The 17,028-nt window shown below is 38.9% G+C and overlaps 1 protein-coding gene across 3 annotated transcripts in view; it reads left to right on the plus strand.

Annotated features, from left to right (window-relative positions):
* The window catches only part of AMPH (amphiphysin), a 240,644-nt gene that overhangs the window by 192,606 nt on the left and 31,010 nt on the right, over positions 1-17,028 (plus strand). For 2 of the 3 annotated variants that reach the window (XM_016199145.2, XM_016199144.2), the window contains exons 13-15: positions 2,087-2,110; positions 4,022-4,045; positions 6,842-6,874. In XM_016199145.2, coding sequence (XP_016054631.2) covers positions 2,087-2,110; positions 4,022-4,045; positions 6,842-6,874 — 81 coding nt within the window. Of the gene's footprint in view, positions 1-2,086; positions 2,111-4,021; positions 4,046-4,317; positions 4,840-6,841; positions 6,875-17,028 lie in introns of all 3 variants that reach the window. The other variant, XM_087821084.1, reaches the window with a different exon arrangement.

Consider the following 17,028-nt stretch of genomic DNA (forward strand, 5'->3'; position numbering starts at 1 on the left):
GAAATCAACTTTGATGAAACTTTCTTAACATTCATTGGTATGTTCTCTAAAACATACTTTGGGAAGTGCTAACGTATTAATTGTCAGTAAGTTTGATGGTTCTGCCTTGGTGGCCAAGAAAAGCAGAAAATGGATGTATATATCATTCAGAATATTTCCTTCTCAGAGTTCTTGTTGTGTATATAGCCAGCAGAAGTTATGGACTTCCTCTGCCTTACTCTCCAAAGTTCATTACTTTAGTGGCAGAAGGAAAAGTCCTACAGTGGATGCTCTGGTGATTAGAGGGTGAGATCCCACAGCATTTCTGTATGCAAGTTTGAATCAAGAGAGAAACCTCTTTTATATCAATTCATGGTTATATTAATCCAAGTGTGGATTTAGGACTAAGATTATTCCGAATTTTTTTTAAAAGTTACCTTGGTTAAATCTTTAAAAGTCTTGGTTCTGAAGAAAAAGCATTACCGTAGCTAGGAAAGTTGTGTGTGCCACTATTCTTTTTTGGGCCAGGTGATATACTGCTCTGGCTTCTTAGTGGCCATAATTGAGTCACCGCTCTGCAGAGTTGCCCTGCAGTCCAGTTCTAATCACATCTTTCCTCCTTTGCTAAGAAGTCTTAGGCTGAGATGAGCTGGTTGATTTTGCTGGCCTTTCCCCTTCACTCAAAGTGATCTCCCTTACCCATCACCTGATCCCATGTTTGAAATTGATATTCTTGCTGCTAGCAGAACCCCTCACCATGTGATCTCTGCTGTGTACACACAAGCTAACACATCCTTTCATGATCCTGGAGCTTGATAAACATGACATTTCACATTGCTGCCATCCTTTGGAAAAAATACTGCTGCTGTCTGCATTATTCAGGGATATGTAGTGATTCTTAAAGGGCTATAAAACAAGAAAACATAAACCACCTGGATAATCAGAAAATGCATATTAAATGCAAATGAACCCATGTACGAATGCCTGTGGTTTTCAGTGGAGCTGTTCTACTCTCCCTCTTAGTCATTCTGCAAGTAGATGCTAATCCAGAGACCAGCCAGGTTGCACAGAGATGCAGGGCGGGTGGGGCGGTGCAGGTAGACAGACCCAGACCAAGCGGGTGGGTTCAGTGAGAACCACGGGGCCCATGTTCTGTAGTGCAGAATCCAATTGAGACATCTGTAGTCCCATCTGGAAACTGTCATATTCTTAAGATGGGAGTGCCAGATTCTCTAACTTGCTGTTTGCATTTAGTGATTCAAAACAAGTACATAAACATGGATTAGTTCTAGTCACAAAGACATGGGCAGAAAAGGCTGTGGCTCAACAGTAATTCTCAATCACAGAGGACATAAGAAAAAGAGGTCTCCCTCGCTTTCCCCGTACACAGGGCAAGTCATTTTTGAGCCAGATGGATTCATTCCCCAGGATCAGTAATTTTTATAATTAAAATTCCAGTAGTAAGCATAACTCATCTATATGTCTTAGGGGACACCTTACTAATTTTCATGATTACCAATTAATTAAACTGTGTGTTATCTAATTCTACATATTGAAGAACTATTTTTCTGGGGTTTATTCACTATCAAACGGGTGCATCCTCTTCGATTTGGTGTGGGGAAGAGAGGAAATAGCATTAACAATTATTAGGATCTGCACATTTCCTCAAAGACGTGATAAACTGATATCTGGACACCATGTTTACTTCATATAATTATGTGTGTTTATTAAAGTAAACCCATTCATCATGTTTCAGATATTGTTTTCTACTTATATAGCAAAAGGCACATTGATTAGACCTGTGCTGTTCAATATGGTAGCACTAGCCACATTTAGCTATTTAGTTTAAATAAAATAAAATTGTGTAAAATAAAATATTTGGTTCTGTTACACTCGCACATTTCAAGTTCTCAATAGCCACATGTGCTACCATATTGTACAGCAAAGATAGGGAGCATTTTTATCACCAAAGAAAGTTCTGTTGAACAGTGCTGTATTAAATGTTTCAAAATGTTTATTATTTTATTTCGGTAACTTTTATCATCTCAGTAATTTTTACATGCTTGGGATTTGTATGCTAACAGTATTTCTGTCTGTTTGCTTTCAGACATTGCCCTGGGATTTATGGACGGTAAGAGTATTAAGAGCTCTATATTTTTATGTATCTCTGTCCCTAGAAATTTAGAAACTTTGTTATGTTTTATTTCATTTGTAATGGAAAGGAAGCCCAAACATTTTTAATAATAATGTTGTCTCCTGGAATAATCATCAGCTCCATCATGGTTCCCAGTATTACCAGCATTTGGAAATAATGATGAAAAGAGTGTGTGCCAGACTCCTGGATGAACAAGAATTTGATGTGTCCCTTTACGCTTCTTCCTGTGATTATTGGTGGCTAGAAGAAGTGTTGTAGTGAAGAATATGCACATTTATTGTTGCTTATAGAATACAAGAAAGGTGTAAATGGGAAAATGTAAGGGTTTGGCTACTCTGCACATGGAATAGTTTTTTTTCATTTTTATTTTCAATGAAGCTTAATCAATAAGAATTTGAGCTTTAGAACCAGACAGCCCTGGATTGGAGTCCAGACTCTACTTCTTATAGCAACACGACTTTGAGCAATTTCTAAAAGTCTTTCAGCCTCAGGTTCTCTCATCTGTAAAATAAGGGTAATGATACTGACTGCAGAGGGTTATGTGAGGATTAAGTGAGATACTATTTGTAGAATGTTTAGCCGTGTCTGGTGCGTATCAATAAAAGGGAGAACTGCAAGGATGAATGCCTCCAGAATTCAGAGTTGGGAAAAAGACACAAACAGAGCTTTGTGGTGACAGCATCTGTGGTATGAAATTAGAAGATTGACTACGCCTGTATAGAGCCTCACATCCCTTGGGATAGAGCCCTTTTCCACCCTGTCTTAGAACAACCCTGGTCGTCATTTGGTCTTAAGAACTCAACTTAAGATTCATGTTCTCTTTTTTTAGTGATACAGCAATAGGAAAGTTGGAAGATCTAGCTATCCATGATCCTGTGGTCTTCCAAAGTGGCATTGCTACTTTCTCCTCTTAAAACAAAACATGACTGTCCCCTTCCCTGCCACAGTTGCAGGGTTATATTCTACTACATAAGATTCTTGAAGCATCATGGAAAACTCTTAAGACAAGAGCTAAAAAAAGTTTGACTTGTATATTCTCAAAAAGGGATACATGGATTGGTGTTTAGGACATTTGAATTCTAGCTTCAACTTTGTGTTAATTTTCTAGGAGAGTAAGAGGAAAATGCTGTTTTTTGTTATTCCAATATTTCATATCTTTAGTTGAAGCTATACCACATTTTTCTTTCTCTGGCTGAAAAGGATATGATGAGGGTGAAAGTATCATCTATAAGGAACATTGACTATTTTAGAGGACAAACCTGCTAGGAATGGTAAGAGTGACAAGATTGCAAAACAATAGCTCCCTGGTTATAATTACTCCATTTCTTGATCCCCTTAGCTCCCCAGTGTTGTTTCTTTGTGTCCAGACAAAGCTCCTAAGATGTGGGGAGAACCTGAGGAGAATCATCCAGGTAGTCAGAGTGGTTAGTATCAGATCATCCTCCATCCAAAAACCACCTCAAAGGCAGAACCAAGTGCAGGCTGGTTGGGGAAGATTTTACTTTGATATTGTGTCAGAGCAGATGGTACTGGGTAATTTTATGACTGCTAGTGCCAGATGCTATTCTTGTGTTCTCGTGCTTGGTTATTTATTTCATTTGCCACTTTGCATTTCAGAGTCGGCTACAGCAACAGTCATGTAATAGCCATAAAACATTGTTGTTGATACTAGGAAATGTCAGAGGCTTTCTTTATGTTTCAGTTGTATAATCTTAACAGTATTAGGACAGAACTCATTCCTATCACAAAATAAGTTGTAAAATTTAGTCTCAGACCAGTGAAAACCACAACCTTTAGCAGAATATTGACTCTGGAAAGCATGGATTTTAATATGTGAGCAAATTTTTTTCTCTCTGACTTTTATTATTATTTTTTTTACTTATACAGACAAGCACTGATTTGGTACAGCCGGTAGGTAAATGTCCAGAAAATTCTGGATTTTTTTTGTATTTAATATGCATTATATACATGGTATATTATCTAAAATTAGCTTTTTTTCCCCCTCATGGCATTGCTACTCACAGATTTAACCTTAAGCCACTTATTTACTTTAATACTCTCTAGTTTTGTTTAATGGTGCTACCCTATGGAAGAACTTAGTGTTTCTTGTCAACTCCTACCATGACCTGTTTCATCTTGTTTTTGTTTTGTTTTTTCCCTTTGCTGTTCTGCATACTCTAAAGTCTGACTCTTCAGAAAGTCTTTCCCTGTGTAACTGGATCATGGAGGAAACTCCAGACAATGGGTTGGCTGAAGAAATTCAAAGATCTCAGATTGATTTAGGTGCATTTATTTGGGGCCCTGATGCTAGTGCAGAGAGTGTCAGCCAGAAAACTATCCACACTGGGTCTCAGGAAGACTCTGCATGTCTCTCTGAAGCAGAGCAAGACATGGGATTATCCACCAGGATGTTTCCTTCTGCTGACTGGCACACTGTAGTCGAACAGGGTGAGCATGTCCCAGGGCCAGCCCCTCCATGTGGAAATGGACAACTGCCCCCAAAGCCTGTGCCTGAGGCTGAATTTGCCATTGCTGCTTGTATGGAGACGGAGCAGCCTTATGACTTACCTGACTTAGAGATGCCAGCCATGGAAACTGGTGTCCTGGTCAAAAAAAGTCAAGAAGATGTTAAAAAATCAGAAGAAGAGGAAGAAAAACAGAAGATAGAAGACTCTGTGTGGGCAGGTGTGGAGACATGTGGAAAGGTAGATACTGGGGCTATTGATACTAAGACACTAGAAGGTACAGAGGAATTTGAAGAGAAAGCATGTGAAAGCACAGGAAACAGGTGGTAGATCTTCTTAAAACACTAGGAAAGCAAGACCAGGAGACCTTAAAAATCAGTGAAGAGGAAACTAGGAAAGATCTAAGAGTTAGGTGTAAGGAAATGGTAAAGACCAATGAAAATAATTTTGTGAAACTTAATATATCAGAAAAAGACATGGCAACTGAATTTATTGACAAAGTGCTAGATGAGGAGATTATTTATTTACAATAATAAATAATTGTAAAATTATAGAGGGCTGTGGAGCTAAACCTGGCCATTACACAGATATTTTGAATCTGCCTCTCCAGACTGACTCTGTACCTAATATTGAAGACGCCAGCCCTGAGGGATGGGGTTTATCTAGAAAAGATATAAAGAAAAATTTAATAGACCTTTCTAACAATGATATAATATATCATTCAGCACAGATGAGTACAAATGCTGAAGAGATTCAATGTGAGCCTGTGTTACATGTGCCTGGATGTGACAGAGATGAAAACCAGGCTGTTTTTGATCAATGAAACATGAAGTGGTAGCTCAGTCTAGACAGATCTTAATTATGCTCTGGAGACTAATGCAAACAGAAGAGACTGGTATTTGTGTAAGGCAGAAGATTCATTAATAGAGGGGTCTGAAAATACAGTGGCTGATAACTGTAGTCATACCATTAACTTGCCAAGAATTACAAAAACAGACTCTTGGGGAACAGATCCAGGTCAAATCTTGCAGCCAGGTTTGGGTTCAGCAATGAATAATATGGACATATTGGAATTCTCTGCTATACCAGATGGCCAAGCAAGTAGATTTGCCAGTTGTCTTGATTTTATTAACCACTGGTTTATCAGTGATATGGGAGACATAGATAATTTCTGGGAACATTTAGATATAGTTGAGAGCAAGAAAGGGCTGGAGGTGGACTTCCTGGCAGATGTATGTGAGGAACATGCCATTGATAGCTGCTGGGAACAAAGCCAAGAGACAGTTAGACCTTTGGTTTTGGGAACCTCCCAGAATGTTAACACCCAGAGTTCGGCTAGTCCCCAAGACAATGGCACCAACAACTCAGATTTATCTGAAGATGAAGTTGCTAATCAGAGATATAGATTGTTGTACCAACAAATAGAGGCTGATAACGAAGAGGTACTTACCCAGTATGTAGTGTAGACTAGACAAAGACTTCTGTAGGTTCTGTTTTTCCTAATGTTTCCCACCCCTTTCATTATCTATCACTACCTCCTCTGAGGCCTGCCTCATCTCCTTGACAGATTGTCAAGGAGAGGTGCATAAATGACTATGCACCTCTTACCTCTTGGAATCTCTGTAAACCAAACACAAATAGGTTGACCAAAAAAAAAAAAAAAAAAAGCAGAATGATTGTTGGAATTAATGAAAGTCTATTTTACTATTCATTTACTCTTTATTTTTCCTACTTTTATTTTTACTGTTCAAGTATTAAACATATGTAGAACATACCAATTTACTGTTTCTAAGTGGTTACCCCAATAAGAACACATGAAATGTTCTATCCAGGCCTACTAAAACTGTAGAATCTCATAATAGGTGTCATAAAAAAATCTGACAAAATGATACATTAGAAAAATACTAGATATTCTTCTAGCTTCTTTTAGATTCTGTCAATAGCCTGAGAAAAAGAGCTATTTAAGCCTCATGGCTTTTCTCTGGAACCATCTTCTCATTATTAAGAAAGTGGGTTTTGGTTAGCATGGAACCACATACCAGGAGTGACTGTAAAAATAATCTTTCTTTTTTTTTTTTTTGTCAGCCTATTTGAAATAATACAGTACAACCATTTTACATTTCCTAAGCACTTTCACTGCTTGTATTATTTTAAAATTTATGGTGGTCTTTACTTAATGGGCATTCACTGATCCTACAAAATGGATGAAAAATAATGTGCTCTGATTTTCATTTCTGTTTAGGCTTCAGATGGTTCATTTAATGGATTCACTCAGGTAAGAAAATCGGCTTGCTGGCAAAATACATCCGTTGAGAATGATGCAAATTTTTAAAATAAAGACCTCTGTGTCCCCGGTAAGGTATAATGATTGTGTCAGCACAAAACTCCACTACTTACAAATTCAGTAATGGAAACAGTAGTATTATCAACATTGTAAGGTTATTGTGACTATTAAATGAGATATGTCCAGCAGCCTAGCACATACTGAGTCCTCCATGACTGTAGTTAGCTATTGTTAATATTATTAGCTATACTGTGGGCATCTGCCTTCTACTGATTCCTGTACTGAAAACTAGGAGTTGCCCTGATCTGAGAGATTCACTAGATTCAGTTGTTTGGAAAAACGAGATAGGATTGTTTTGAACTAAAAATTGTTTTGTAATGAAAATGGTCTTTAGAAAATATGATACGTTTTAGGAGCCTTTTTGCAAAGATTCATGTAAGATATAGTACCATCCTCTTCAGTGGTTCTCCAGAAAGGAGCCAGTGGAAGATCAGAAATCATAGCTTGGCTCTCTAAGGTAGTACTTTCCTTGCAAATCTGAAGAAGAGGAACCACTAGATGGACGGTCCCATTCACTATATATGTCCCAAACAGATGGACAGCTGTAACCCACATAAAAGGCATACCACATGGCTGTCGAGCTCGTGGGAGTCCCCCTTTTGAAGGGAGACTTCAAACAGAAGCTTGTCTGTGATTAATGCTTTGTCTCAGAATAGTAGACATGACAATTTCAAATTTTAATATTTAGAATGTCTTGATTTTAAAGTTTGATTATTTTCTCCCATGTTACCTATAAAAAGGTAAAACCCACTCACATGCCCACACCCAAATACAGCTACAGACAAACACAAAGAGAGATGATAGTGCATCTCTTCCATCTGCATAAAACTCATGAAAGTTCGTCATAATTATTGTTCATCTCTCATTTTTAAAATTTTTATCAGTTGTAACTGCACATAATTTAAAGAGTGTGAAATTTTATAAGGGTTTTTTATTTTAAAAATTCTGATCCTCATATTCCCCTTCCATTTTCTGTTTCTCAGAGGTAAATAGTTTCACATTTTTTTAACAGATTCTCTGCTCTCCCACCCCCCCCGCCATATGGGTGCATGAGTTTCTTATAATGCTTCTTTTTTATTTCTAAAGCATTATCTATTGACTTACCTCTCTGGAAAGTGAGGACTTAAAACACTTTCATCCTCCTGCCTCCACAGTTCACCCTCTCCCGTTTCATGCCCTCCTAATATAGTTCTGCCATAGCCATCCAGACAATATGTGCTAATATTATAAAAATTATATAAATGCACTTAGTGCCCAGGTCATGAATTTTTCATTTTCATTATGCCAACATTTTTTTTCTTTGAGGAAACGATTGTAGGGTCCTATGTCTTTGTTAGTGGTTGGTTTGCTTAGTTTTCTAGGTACTTATCACTAATTGAAACCCATACTCTATAGTTATATAAATCTCCCCTCATTTTGTTAGAAAACACTAAGTATTCAATCAATTTCATCTTCATAAAGAATTTGTTTTTCTGGACTGCTTCAATCTCAACTGGGGACTCTGGCTACCACACAGCTGGTACCACAGGCTCTCCCATTAGGTCTGTCCTCAGGATTACCCTCACCTCTCTCTTATGTCAATCTGTTCTTTTCTGGACGTAAATCTTCCTCATTTATGGTTTAATCCCATAGATTAAAATACATTCTCCCCCACAAATTAAAGCATATCCTCCAGTGGCTTTCTGAGAAAAGCCTGCATGAGGTATATGTCTCTGATATTATACATCTGAAAATATCTTTATATACATAATGGACTCTTACTTTGGATATTATAAGTTGTAAGTTGTTTCCCTTAGAATTTTGAAGCCATTTTTCCACTCAATTTTACCTCCTGGTGTTGCTACTGAGAAACTGTCATTTTGATTCTTGATTTTTTGTGAGAAACTTGTTTTCTCCCTCTCTCTCTTTGTCCTTTATGCACCCCTCCCATTCTCTTTCTCCCTGGAAGTTTGTAAAATTTTCATTTCCCCTAGTGCTTCTGAAATTTTATAGTGATGCACTATGGTTTGTCATACATTATCCTAGGCCCTTTAGTCTAAAAATGGATGTCTTTTAGTTTGGGGGAATTTTTTTCTAAATTTCACTTATGATTTTCTTTTTCGTTTTCTTTGTTCTCTCATCCTATAACACCTTTCTTTCTCATGTGTTGGCTTTTAATGATTTTTTTAAAAATTTTATTTTTCTTTTAAATATTATAGATCTCCCTTTTCTCCCCAATGACCCGTTCTCCCCCATTCCTTCCCCCTCCCCAGTCCCTCTCCCCACCATTGTCGGTGTCCTTGGGTTGTGCATATATGCATATAAATTCTTTGGTTACTCTCTCCCCCTCCACCCACCCGCCCTCCTCCATTCCTCTGACATTTATCAGTCTCATCTATGCTTGCATGTCATTGAATCTATTCTGCTCATCAGTTTATTAAGTTCTTTAGACTCCACGTATAAGCGAGATCATGTAATGTTTGTCTTTCTCTGCCTGGCTTATTTCACTTAGCATAATATTCTCCAGGTCCATCCATACTGTCCCAAAGGGTACGAGATTCTTCTTCTTTACAGCTGTGTAGTATTCCATGGTGTAAATGTCCCACAGCTTTTTAATCCACTCATCTACTGATGGGCACTTGGGCTGTTTCCAGATTTTATCTATCGTAAACTGTGCTGCTATGAACATAGGGGTGCATATATCCTTTCTGATGAATGTTTCAGGATTCTTAGGATACATTCCTAGGAGTGGAATCACTGGGTCAAAAGGCAGCTCCATTTCTAATTTTTTGAGGAACCTCCATACTGTTTTCCATAGTGGTTGCACCAGTCTGCATTCCCGCCAGCAGTGTACTAGGGTTCCGCTTTCTCCACACCCTCGCAGCACATGTCGTTTGTTGATTTTTTGATGGCAGTCATTCTTACAGGTGTGAAGTGATACCTCATTGTGGTTTTAATTTGCATCTTTCTGATGATTAGCAACATCCAGCATTTTCTCTTGGCCATCCATATGTCCTCTTTGGAGAAGTGTCTATTTAAGTCCTTTGCCCATTTCTTAATTGAGTTGTTTATCTTCCTCTTGCTGAGTGCTATGAGTTCTTTGTACACTTTGGAAATTAGCCCCTTATCAGATTCATCCTTGGCAAATATGTTTTCCCAGACCATGGGATTCCTTTGTATTTTGAGGCTGTTTTCTTTTGCTGTGCAGAAGCTTTTTAGTTTGATGTAGTCCCATATGTTTATTTTTTCCTTTGTTGCTCTTGCCCTAGGAGATGTATCAGTGAAAAGCCCACTATGTGAGATGTCTGTGACTTTACTGCCTACGTTTTCTTCCAGGATTTTTATGGTTTCGTGACTTACATTTAAGTCTTTTATCCATTTTGAGTTTATTTTTGTGTAAGGTGAAAGTTGGTGGTCTAGTTTCATTCTTTTGCATGTATCTGTCCAATTTTCCCAGCACCACTTATTGTGAAGAGACTGTCTTTACTCCATTGGATACTCTTGCCTCCTTTGTCAAATATTAACTGACCATAATGGCATGGGTCTATTTCTGGTGTCTCTGTTCTGTTCCATAGATCTATATGCCTGTTGTTGTACCATACCAGGCCGTTTTGATTACAGTGGCTTTGTAATACAGTTTGAAGCTGGTAATGTGATCCCTCCCACTCTGTTCTTTTTTCTCAAGATGGCTGCAGCTATTCGGGGTCTTTTTTGGTTCCATATAAATTTTCAAAATGTTTGTCCTAGGTCTGTGAAATATGCTGTTGGTATTTTCATAGGAATTACATTAAATTTATAAATTGCTTTGGGTAGTATAGACATTTTTATGATATTAATTCTTCCAATCCATGAGCATGGTATCTTCTTCCACTTGTTTAAATCTTCCTCTATTTCTTTTTTCAGTGTCACATAGTTTTCCGAGTACAGGTCTTTTACATCCTTGGTTAAGTTTATTCCTATGTATTTTATTTTTTTAGTTGCAATGGTAAATGGTATTGCTCTTTTAGTTTCTCTCTCTGAAAGTTCATTGTTGGTGTATAAGAATGCGATTGATTTCCAGATGTTGATTTTGTATCCAGCTACCTTGCCAAATTCATTTATCAAATCTAGTAGTACTTTGATGGAGTCTCTAGGGTTTTCTATGTACAGTATCATGTCATCTGCAAATAATGACAGGTTTACTTCTTCCTTTCCAATTTGGATACCTTTTATGTTTTCTTCCTGTCTGATGGCTATGGTGAGGACTTCCAGTACTATGTTGAATAAGAGTGGTGAAAGTGGACATCCCTGTCTTTTTCCTGTTTTTAATGGAAATGGTTTTAGTTTTTGCCCATTGAGTATGATGTTGGCTGTAGGTCTGTCATATATGGCCTTTATTATGTTGAGATATGATCCCTCTATTCCCACTTTGCTGAGAGTTTTTATCAGAAATGGGTGCTGGATTTTGTCAAATGCTTTTTCTGAGTCTATTGATATGATCATATGATTTTTGTCCTTGGTTTTGTTTATGTGATGTATCACATTTATTGATTTGCGGATGTTGTACCAGCCTTGCATCCCCGGAATAAATCCCACTTGGTCATGATGTATGATCTTTTGAAAGTATTGCTGGATCCGGTTTGTTAGTATTTTAGTGAGGATTTTAGCATCTATGTTCATCAGGGATATTGGCCTGTAATTTTCTTTCTTTGCAGTGTCTTTATCTGGTTTTGGGATTAGGATGATGCTGGTCTCATAAAAAGAGTTTGGGAGTTTTCCCTCATCTTGAATTTCTGGAATAGTTTGAATAGAATAGGTGTTAATTCTTCTTTGAATGTTTGGTAAAACTCGCCTGTAAATCCATCTGGTCCAGGACTTTTGTTTGCTGGGAATTTTTTTATTACTGCTTCAATTTCATTAATTGTTATTGGCCTATTCAGGTTTTCTGCCTCTTCTTGATTCAGCTTTGGAAGGTTGTATGCTTCTAGGAATTTGTCCATTTCCCCTATGTTGTCCAATTTGTTCGCATATAATTGCTCATAATATTTTCTTACAATCCTTTGTATTTCTGTTGGTCAGTTGTTATATTGCCGGTTTCATTTCTGATTTTTTTTATTTGGGTCCTCTCTTTTTGTTTCTTAGAGGTGCATCAATCTTATTTACCTTTTCAAAGAACCAGCTCTTGGTTTCATTGATTTTTTTTTTGGTATTTTTTTTTAGTCTCTATGTCATTAATTTCTGCTCTGATTTTCATTATTTCCTTCCTTCTACTTCCTCGAGGCTTTTCTTGCTGTTCCTGTTGTAGTTCTTTTAGTTGTTGTGTTAGATGGTTCATTAGGTCTTTTTCTTGTTTCCTGAGATAGGCCTGTAATGCTATGAATTTTCCTCTCAGGACTGTTTTCGCCATGTCCCATAGGTTTTGGGTTGTTGTCTGTTCATTTTCGTTGCTTTCCATGAAGTGTTTGACTTTTTCCTTGAACTCCTTGGTAACCCATTCATTGTTTAATAACATGCTATTTAGCCTCCATGTGCTTGAATATTTTTGAGTTTTTTTATAGTGGTTGATTTCTCGTTTCATGGCATTGTGATCTGAGAAGATGCTTTATATGATTTCAATCTTCTTATATTTGTAGAGACTTGCCTTGTGCCTTAACATGTGGTTATTTTTGAGAATGTTCCATGTGCACTTGAGAAGAATGTGTATTCTGCTGCTTTGGGGTGAAATGTTCTGTAAATGTCAATTAAATCCATTAGGTCTAGTGATTCATTTAAGGTCTGCTTTTCCCTGTTGATTTTTTGTCTTGATGACCTGTCCAATGCTGACAGTGGGGTGTTAAAGTCCCCCACTATGATTGTGTTGCTGTCAATCTTCCCTTTAAAGTCCCCCAAGAAATTTTTTATATATTTAGGTGCTCCTGTATTGGGTGCATAAATGTTTATAAGGGTTATTTCCTCCTGTTGGATTGATCCCTTTAGTAACATGTAGTGACCATCTTTGTCTCTTGTTATGGTCTTTATTTTGAAGTCTGTTTTGTCAGAAATAAGAACTGCTACTCCAGCTTTCCTTTCCTTTCCATTTGCATGGAATATTTTACTCCACCCCTTCACTTTTAGCCTGTGTGATTCTTGCTCTCAGGTGAGTCTCTTGTAGACAGCATATATTTGGGCCCTGTTTTCTTATCCATTCAGCTACCCTATGTCTTTTGATTGGACCATTTATTCCGTTTACATTTAAGGTTACTATTGATATCAACTTATTTAATGCCATTTTTCCCCTTTATGCTGATGTACCATTTTCTCATTGTTCTTTCTTTTTCTTAAAGCAGTCCTTTTAGCATTTCTTGAAATGCTGGTTTAGTGGTACTCAACTCCTTTAGTCTTTTTTTTTGTTTCGGAAGCTTTTTATTTCACCTTCATATTTAAATGATAGCCTTGCTGGATAAAGCAATCTTGGTTGCATGTTCTTACTTTTCATTACTTGCAGAACTTCATGCCACTGCCTTCTGGCTTGAAGAGTCTCTGTTGAGAAATCAGCTGTCAGCCTTATGGGGGTTCCCTTGTTGGTCACTGCTTGTCTCTCTCTTGCAGCCCTTAATATTTTCTCTTTGTCCTTGACATTTGTCATTTTAATTATGATGTGTCTTGGAGTGGGTCTCTTTGGGTCCCTCTTGTTTGGAACCCTCTGTGCTTCCTGAACTGGTGTGGCTTTCTCCTTCGCCAGCCTAGGGAAGTTTTCTATAATTATTTCTTCCACCAAGTTCTCTATCCCTTGCTCTCTTTCCTCCCCCTCTGGCATTCCTATAATGCGAATGTTGTTTCGCTTTATGTTGTTGCAAAGCTCCCTTAGACTGTCCTCGTGTTTTTTAAGTGTTTTCTCTTTTTGCTGCTCTGATTGTGTGATTTGTTCTACCTTGTCTTCTAAGTCACTTATTCTATCCTCTGCTTCATTGAGCCTGCTTTTAATTCCTTCCAGTGCATTCTTGATATCAGATACAGCATTCTTTATCTCTGTCTGAGTTTTATTTATGGTATGTATCTCTTTTTTCATATTTTCACTAAGGTCCTCGATCTTGTCATCTAGAGTCTTCTTAATTTCCTTGAACATCTTCATCATCCATACTCTGAACTCCATTTGTGATAGCTTGTTAACTCCATCCCATCACTGTGTTTTTCTGGCCATGTTTCCTTGTCTTTAATTTGGGGGTTGTTTCTTTGTCTCCCCATTTTGGTAGGTCTTAGTGTTTGTATCTATATATTAGATATATTCACTGACCCCCAGTCTTGTGGAATGGGATTTTGTCTTGTGGGTCCAGTGGAGCTCAGAGATGTGTTTTCCTTATACCTCTGAGCTCTTTTTTCTAGTTGTGTCCCTCTTGTGGGTGCCCCTTTTGTGGTTTGTTTTTGTTCTCCTATTGTGGTTGGGTTTAGATTGTTGTTGATCAGTCCTTGGGAGGACCGTTCTCCCAGGTTGGCTAACTGTGTCTCAGCCCCAACCTCAACATGTAAGCTGTTTTACGGATGCTGGCAAGGCAGCCCAATGCACAACTAAAATTCCAGGAAACAAGAGGTATTTTACAAAATATCTTCACAGTAACAATGAAAACAACCCACGTGAAAATAGAACTGGGAGAGTGAAGGGAGAACACAACACACACACACCCCCACACACACACAGAATAAAAAAGGAAAAGATGCTTAACAAAAACAAAAAAGAAAGAAAGAGAGAAAGAAAAGTAACTCTTAGAGAGAGAGATGTAGATAATTGTTCATACTGGTGAAAATTCAGAAACTAATAAACTAAAATGTAAAAAATAAAATAGCTACTGTGCGGTAACAGAAGCAGAGAAAAGATTCTGAAAGAATGCCAGCAAAAAATTAAGGGAGAGAATAGAAATAGGATAGTAGTTGAAAATGAGAAAACAAAAATACAATAAAGAGAATAGGAGAGACTAACAATCAGGAAGACAGAAAGGGAGCATAATGAAAGAATGAAAGAAAAGTAGAAAAAGAAAAAAGAAACAGAAGAAACGTTATGCCAATGGATTGAGAGGAGAGAGAGAGATAAAGCCCCGGCAGGGAGGGAGTCCAGTAAGAGATTTGGGGGAAAGCAGTAAACTTGGATATAATGATAAAGTCCCAGTCCTTGAGCAGGGATATCAAGAAAGTCTTGATATTAGAAGCAAGGATACAAGAAAACAAAGCAAATATCCAAAATAAAACTAAAAATTAAGCAAAGCAAAACAAAATTCTTTTATAAAAAGTAGAAAGAAAAAAAAATTAGTTTAAAAAGAAAATTATTAAAAATTTAAAAAAGAAGAAAAAACAAATTTTCTCCCCTTTCTCTTCTTCCTAAGGAAAAAAGAGAAAAAATAAACATGTCCACAAACAAAAAACAAATAAAAAAAACTCCAAAACCAAATAAACACAAAACCAAACCAAAGAAAAAAACAGCGGAAAAAAAAAGGCAGTCGATCAGGTCAGTTTTTTCTGGGCAACTTATGTTGTCTGAGGGTCACTGCTTTGTGTGCTAATTGCAGTTCTCCTGGGAGGTGTTTGTGTATCCCCCCCAATTTGAAGAGCAGTCTAGGTTTGGCTCTGGTGTCCTTAGGTAGATGGTTGATCTGAGGCTCTCTGTGGGCCACCTCCTCTTGTCAGCTATTTTGCAACCTTATAGTTGCCTGATCTACTCCAGAGTCTTCTGTAGAGTCTTTAGGGTGCAGGGTGGCTAGTGTAGCTCAGGGTATCACTCCCCCTAGAGGTGTCACTGTCAGGTGCTCACTCTGCGGGCGTTAGTCTCTGCTCCACAGCCAGCTCCTCAGTCCCTACCCTGTGCCCTGATTCTAGTTCCCCAGGCCCTGACCAGCTGCAGCTTCAGGTTGATTTCCGCCTGTTCCCTTTTCTGTATGGGCCGTTTCAGCAGCCTGGGCTCAGTAGGTCAGATTAAAAACACATTCTGGTGAGCCCTTTGCCTGCCCAGCCCCCAGCAGGGGTTTTCAGCGTTTCCTCCAGTTCCCAAACAACAGTCCCTGATAGTCTTATTCTTGTAAAGTCCTCCTGTGAGCTGCTCTCCCTTCCCCCTCAGGACTGTGCCCTGTGGGGTGTCTGGGGCTTCAGTGAGTGGGACCCGCCCCTTTCCTGTTGGGAGGGGTGCTCCCGGCTGCAGGAGAGGCTGGTGGGCTCCGCCCCTCCCTGCTCAGCTCTGGTTGGCCGGTCGCACCAGGCCTGCCCCTCAGACCGTCTACTGTGCAGACCCCAACCCCAGCTTCTGCTTGTCTGTCCCTGCCTTGCCAGCCAGGAAGGTGGGAACCAGTTCCAGGATCAAACTTGCAAACGCACAAAGCAACACACAGGCAGAGAGTCCGCCCTGCAGGGTCCTGCCTCCCTCACTCCAAGGCCCCCAGTGGGAGGGGACCCAAAGTCAGCTCCACGCAGCTCCCTGCACCGCTGGTCTCAGCAAAGCTGGAGCAGCTTCACCAGCCACCACCTCGTCCCTCAGGGCTGGTCGCAGGTCCCAGCCTGCCCGCACCTGGAGCTCAGGGCGGGGAGGGCCCCTCCCCTTCCCTGCACCGTGCAGATTCAGCTTTTTTGGGGCTCAACACAATGCCCCACAGGGAGGCAGAGGGTCCCCATGTGCGGCTGCTCAGCGCCGCCGTCTGGTCCCTTACCACTTGGGTGCCACAGCCCTTGGGACATCGTTCCCTATGGTCGGCACCCCAAGCACCAGAAGCTGGTGGCAGCGGCCACTAGAGGCTTTGTTTCCTAGGAAGGTGCCGTCCCCTCCCAGACTCACCGCTCCCCTGGGATCCTCTGCTCTAATGATTTTTTTTTTGCTATTTTTTCTCTGTCATCTTTCTTTACTTTGCAACTTTTCTACAGATTCTTCACTTCTATATATATTTTTTTTAATTTCAAGTGTTCTTTTTGTTTAATGAACATTTGTTTTTAATAGCATTCTCATTTTATGTAATGGAAACATCTTCCATTATATCTCTGAGGATATTAATAATAATTTTTGAAAGTTTCCTTCCCCCAAAAATTCTTTGTTGTTTTTTGTTTGTTTGCTTGTTTACTATTTGGTTTCTCCCTTTAATAATGGGCTTTTCTTAAATGTCTGAAGATCTTGGCTG

This window comes from Miniopterus natalensis, chromosome 10 (assembly GCF_054644295.1).
Source record: "Miniopterus natalensis isolate mMinNat1 chromosome 10, mMinNat1.hap1, whole genome shotgun sequence".
Classification (NCBI taxonomy): Eukaryota; Metazoa; Chordata; class Mammalia; order Chiroptera; family Miniopteridae; genus Miniopterus; species Miniopterus natalensis.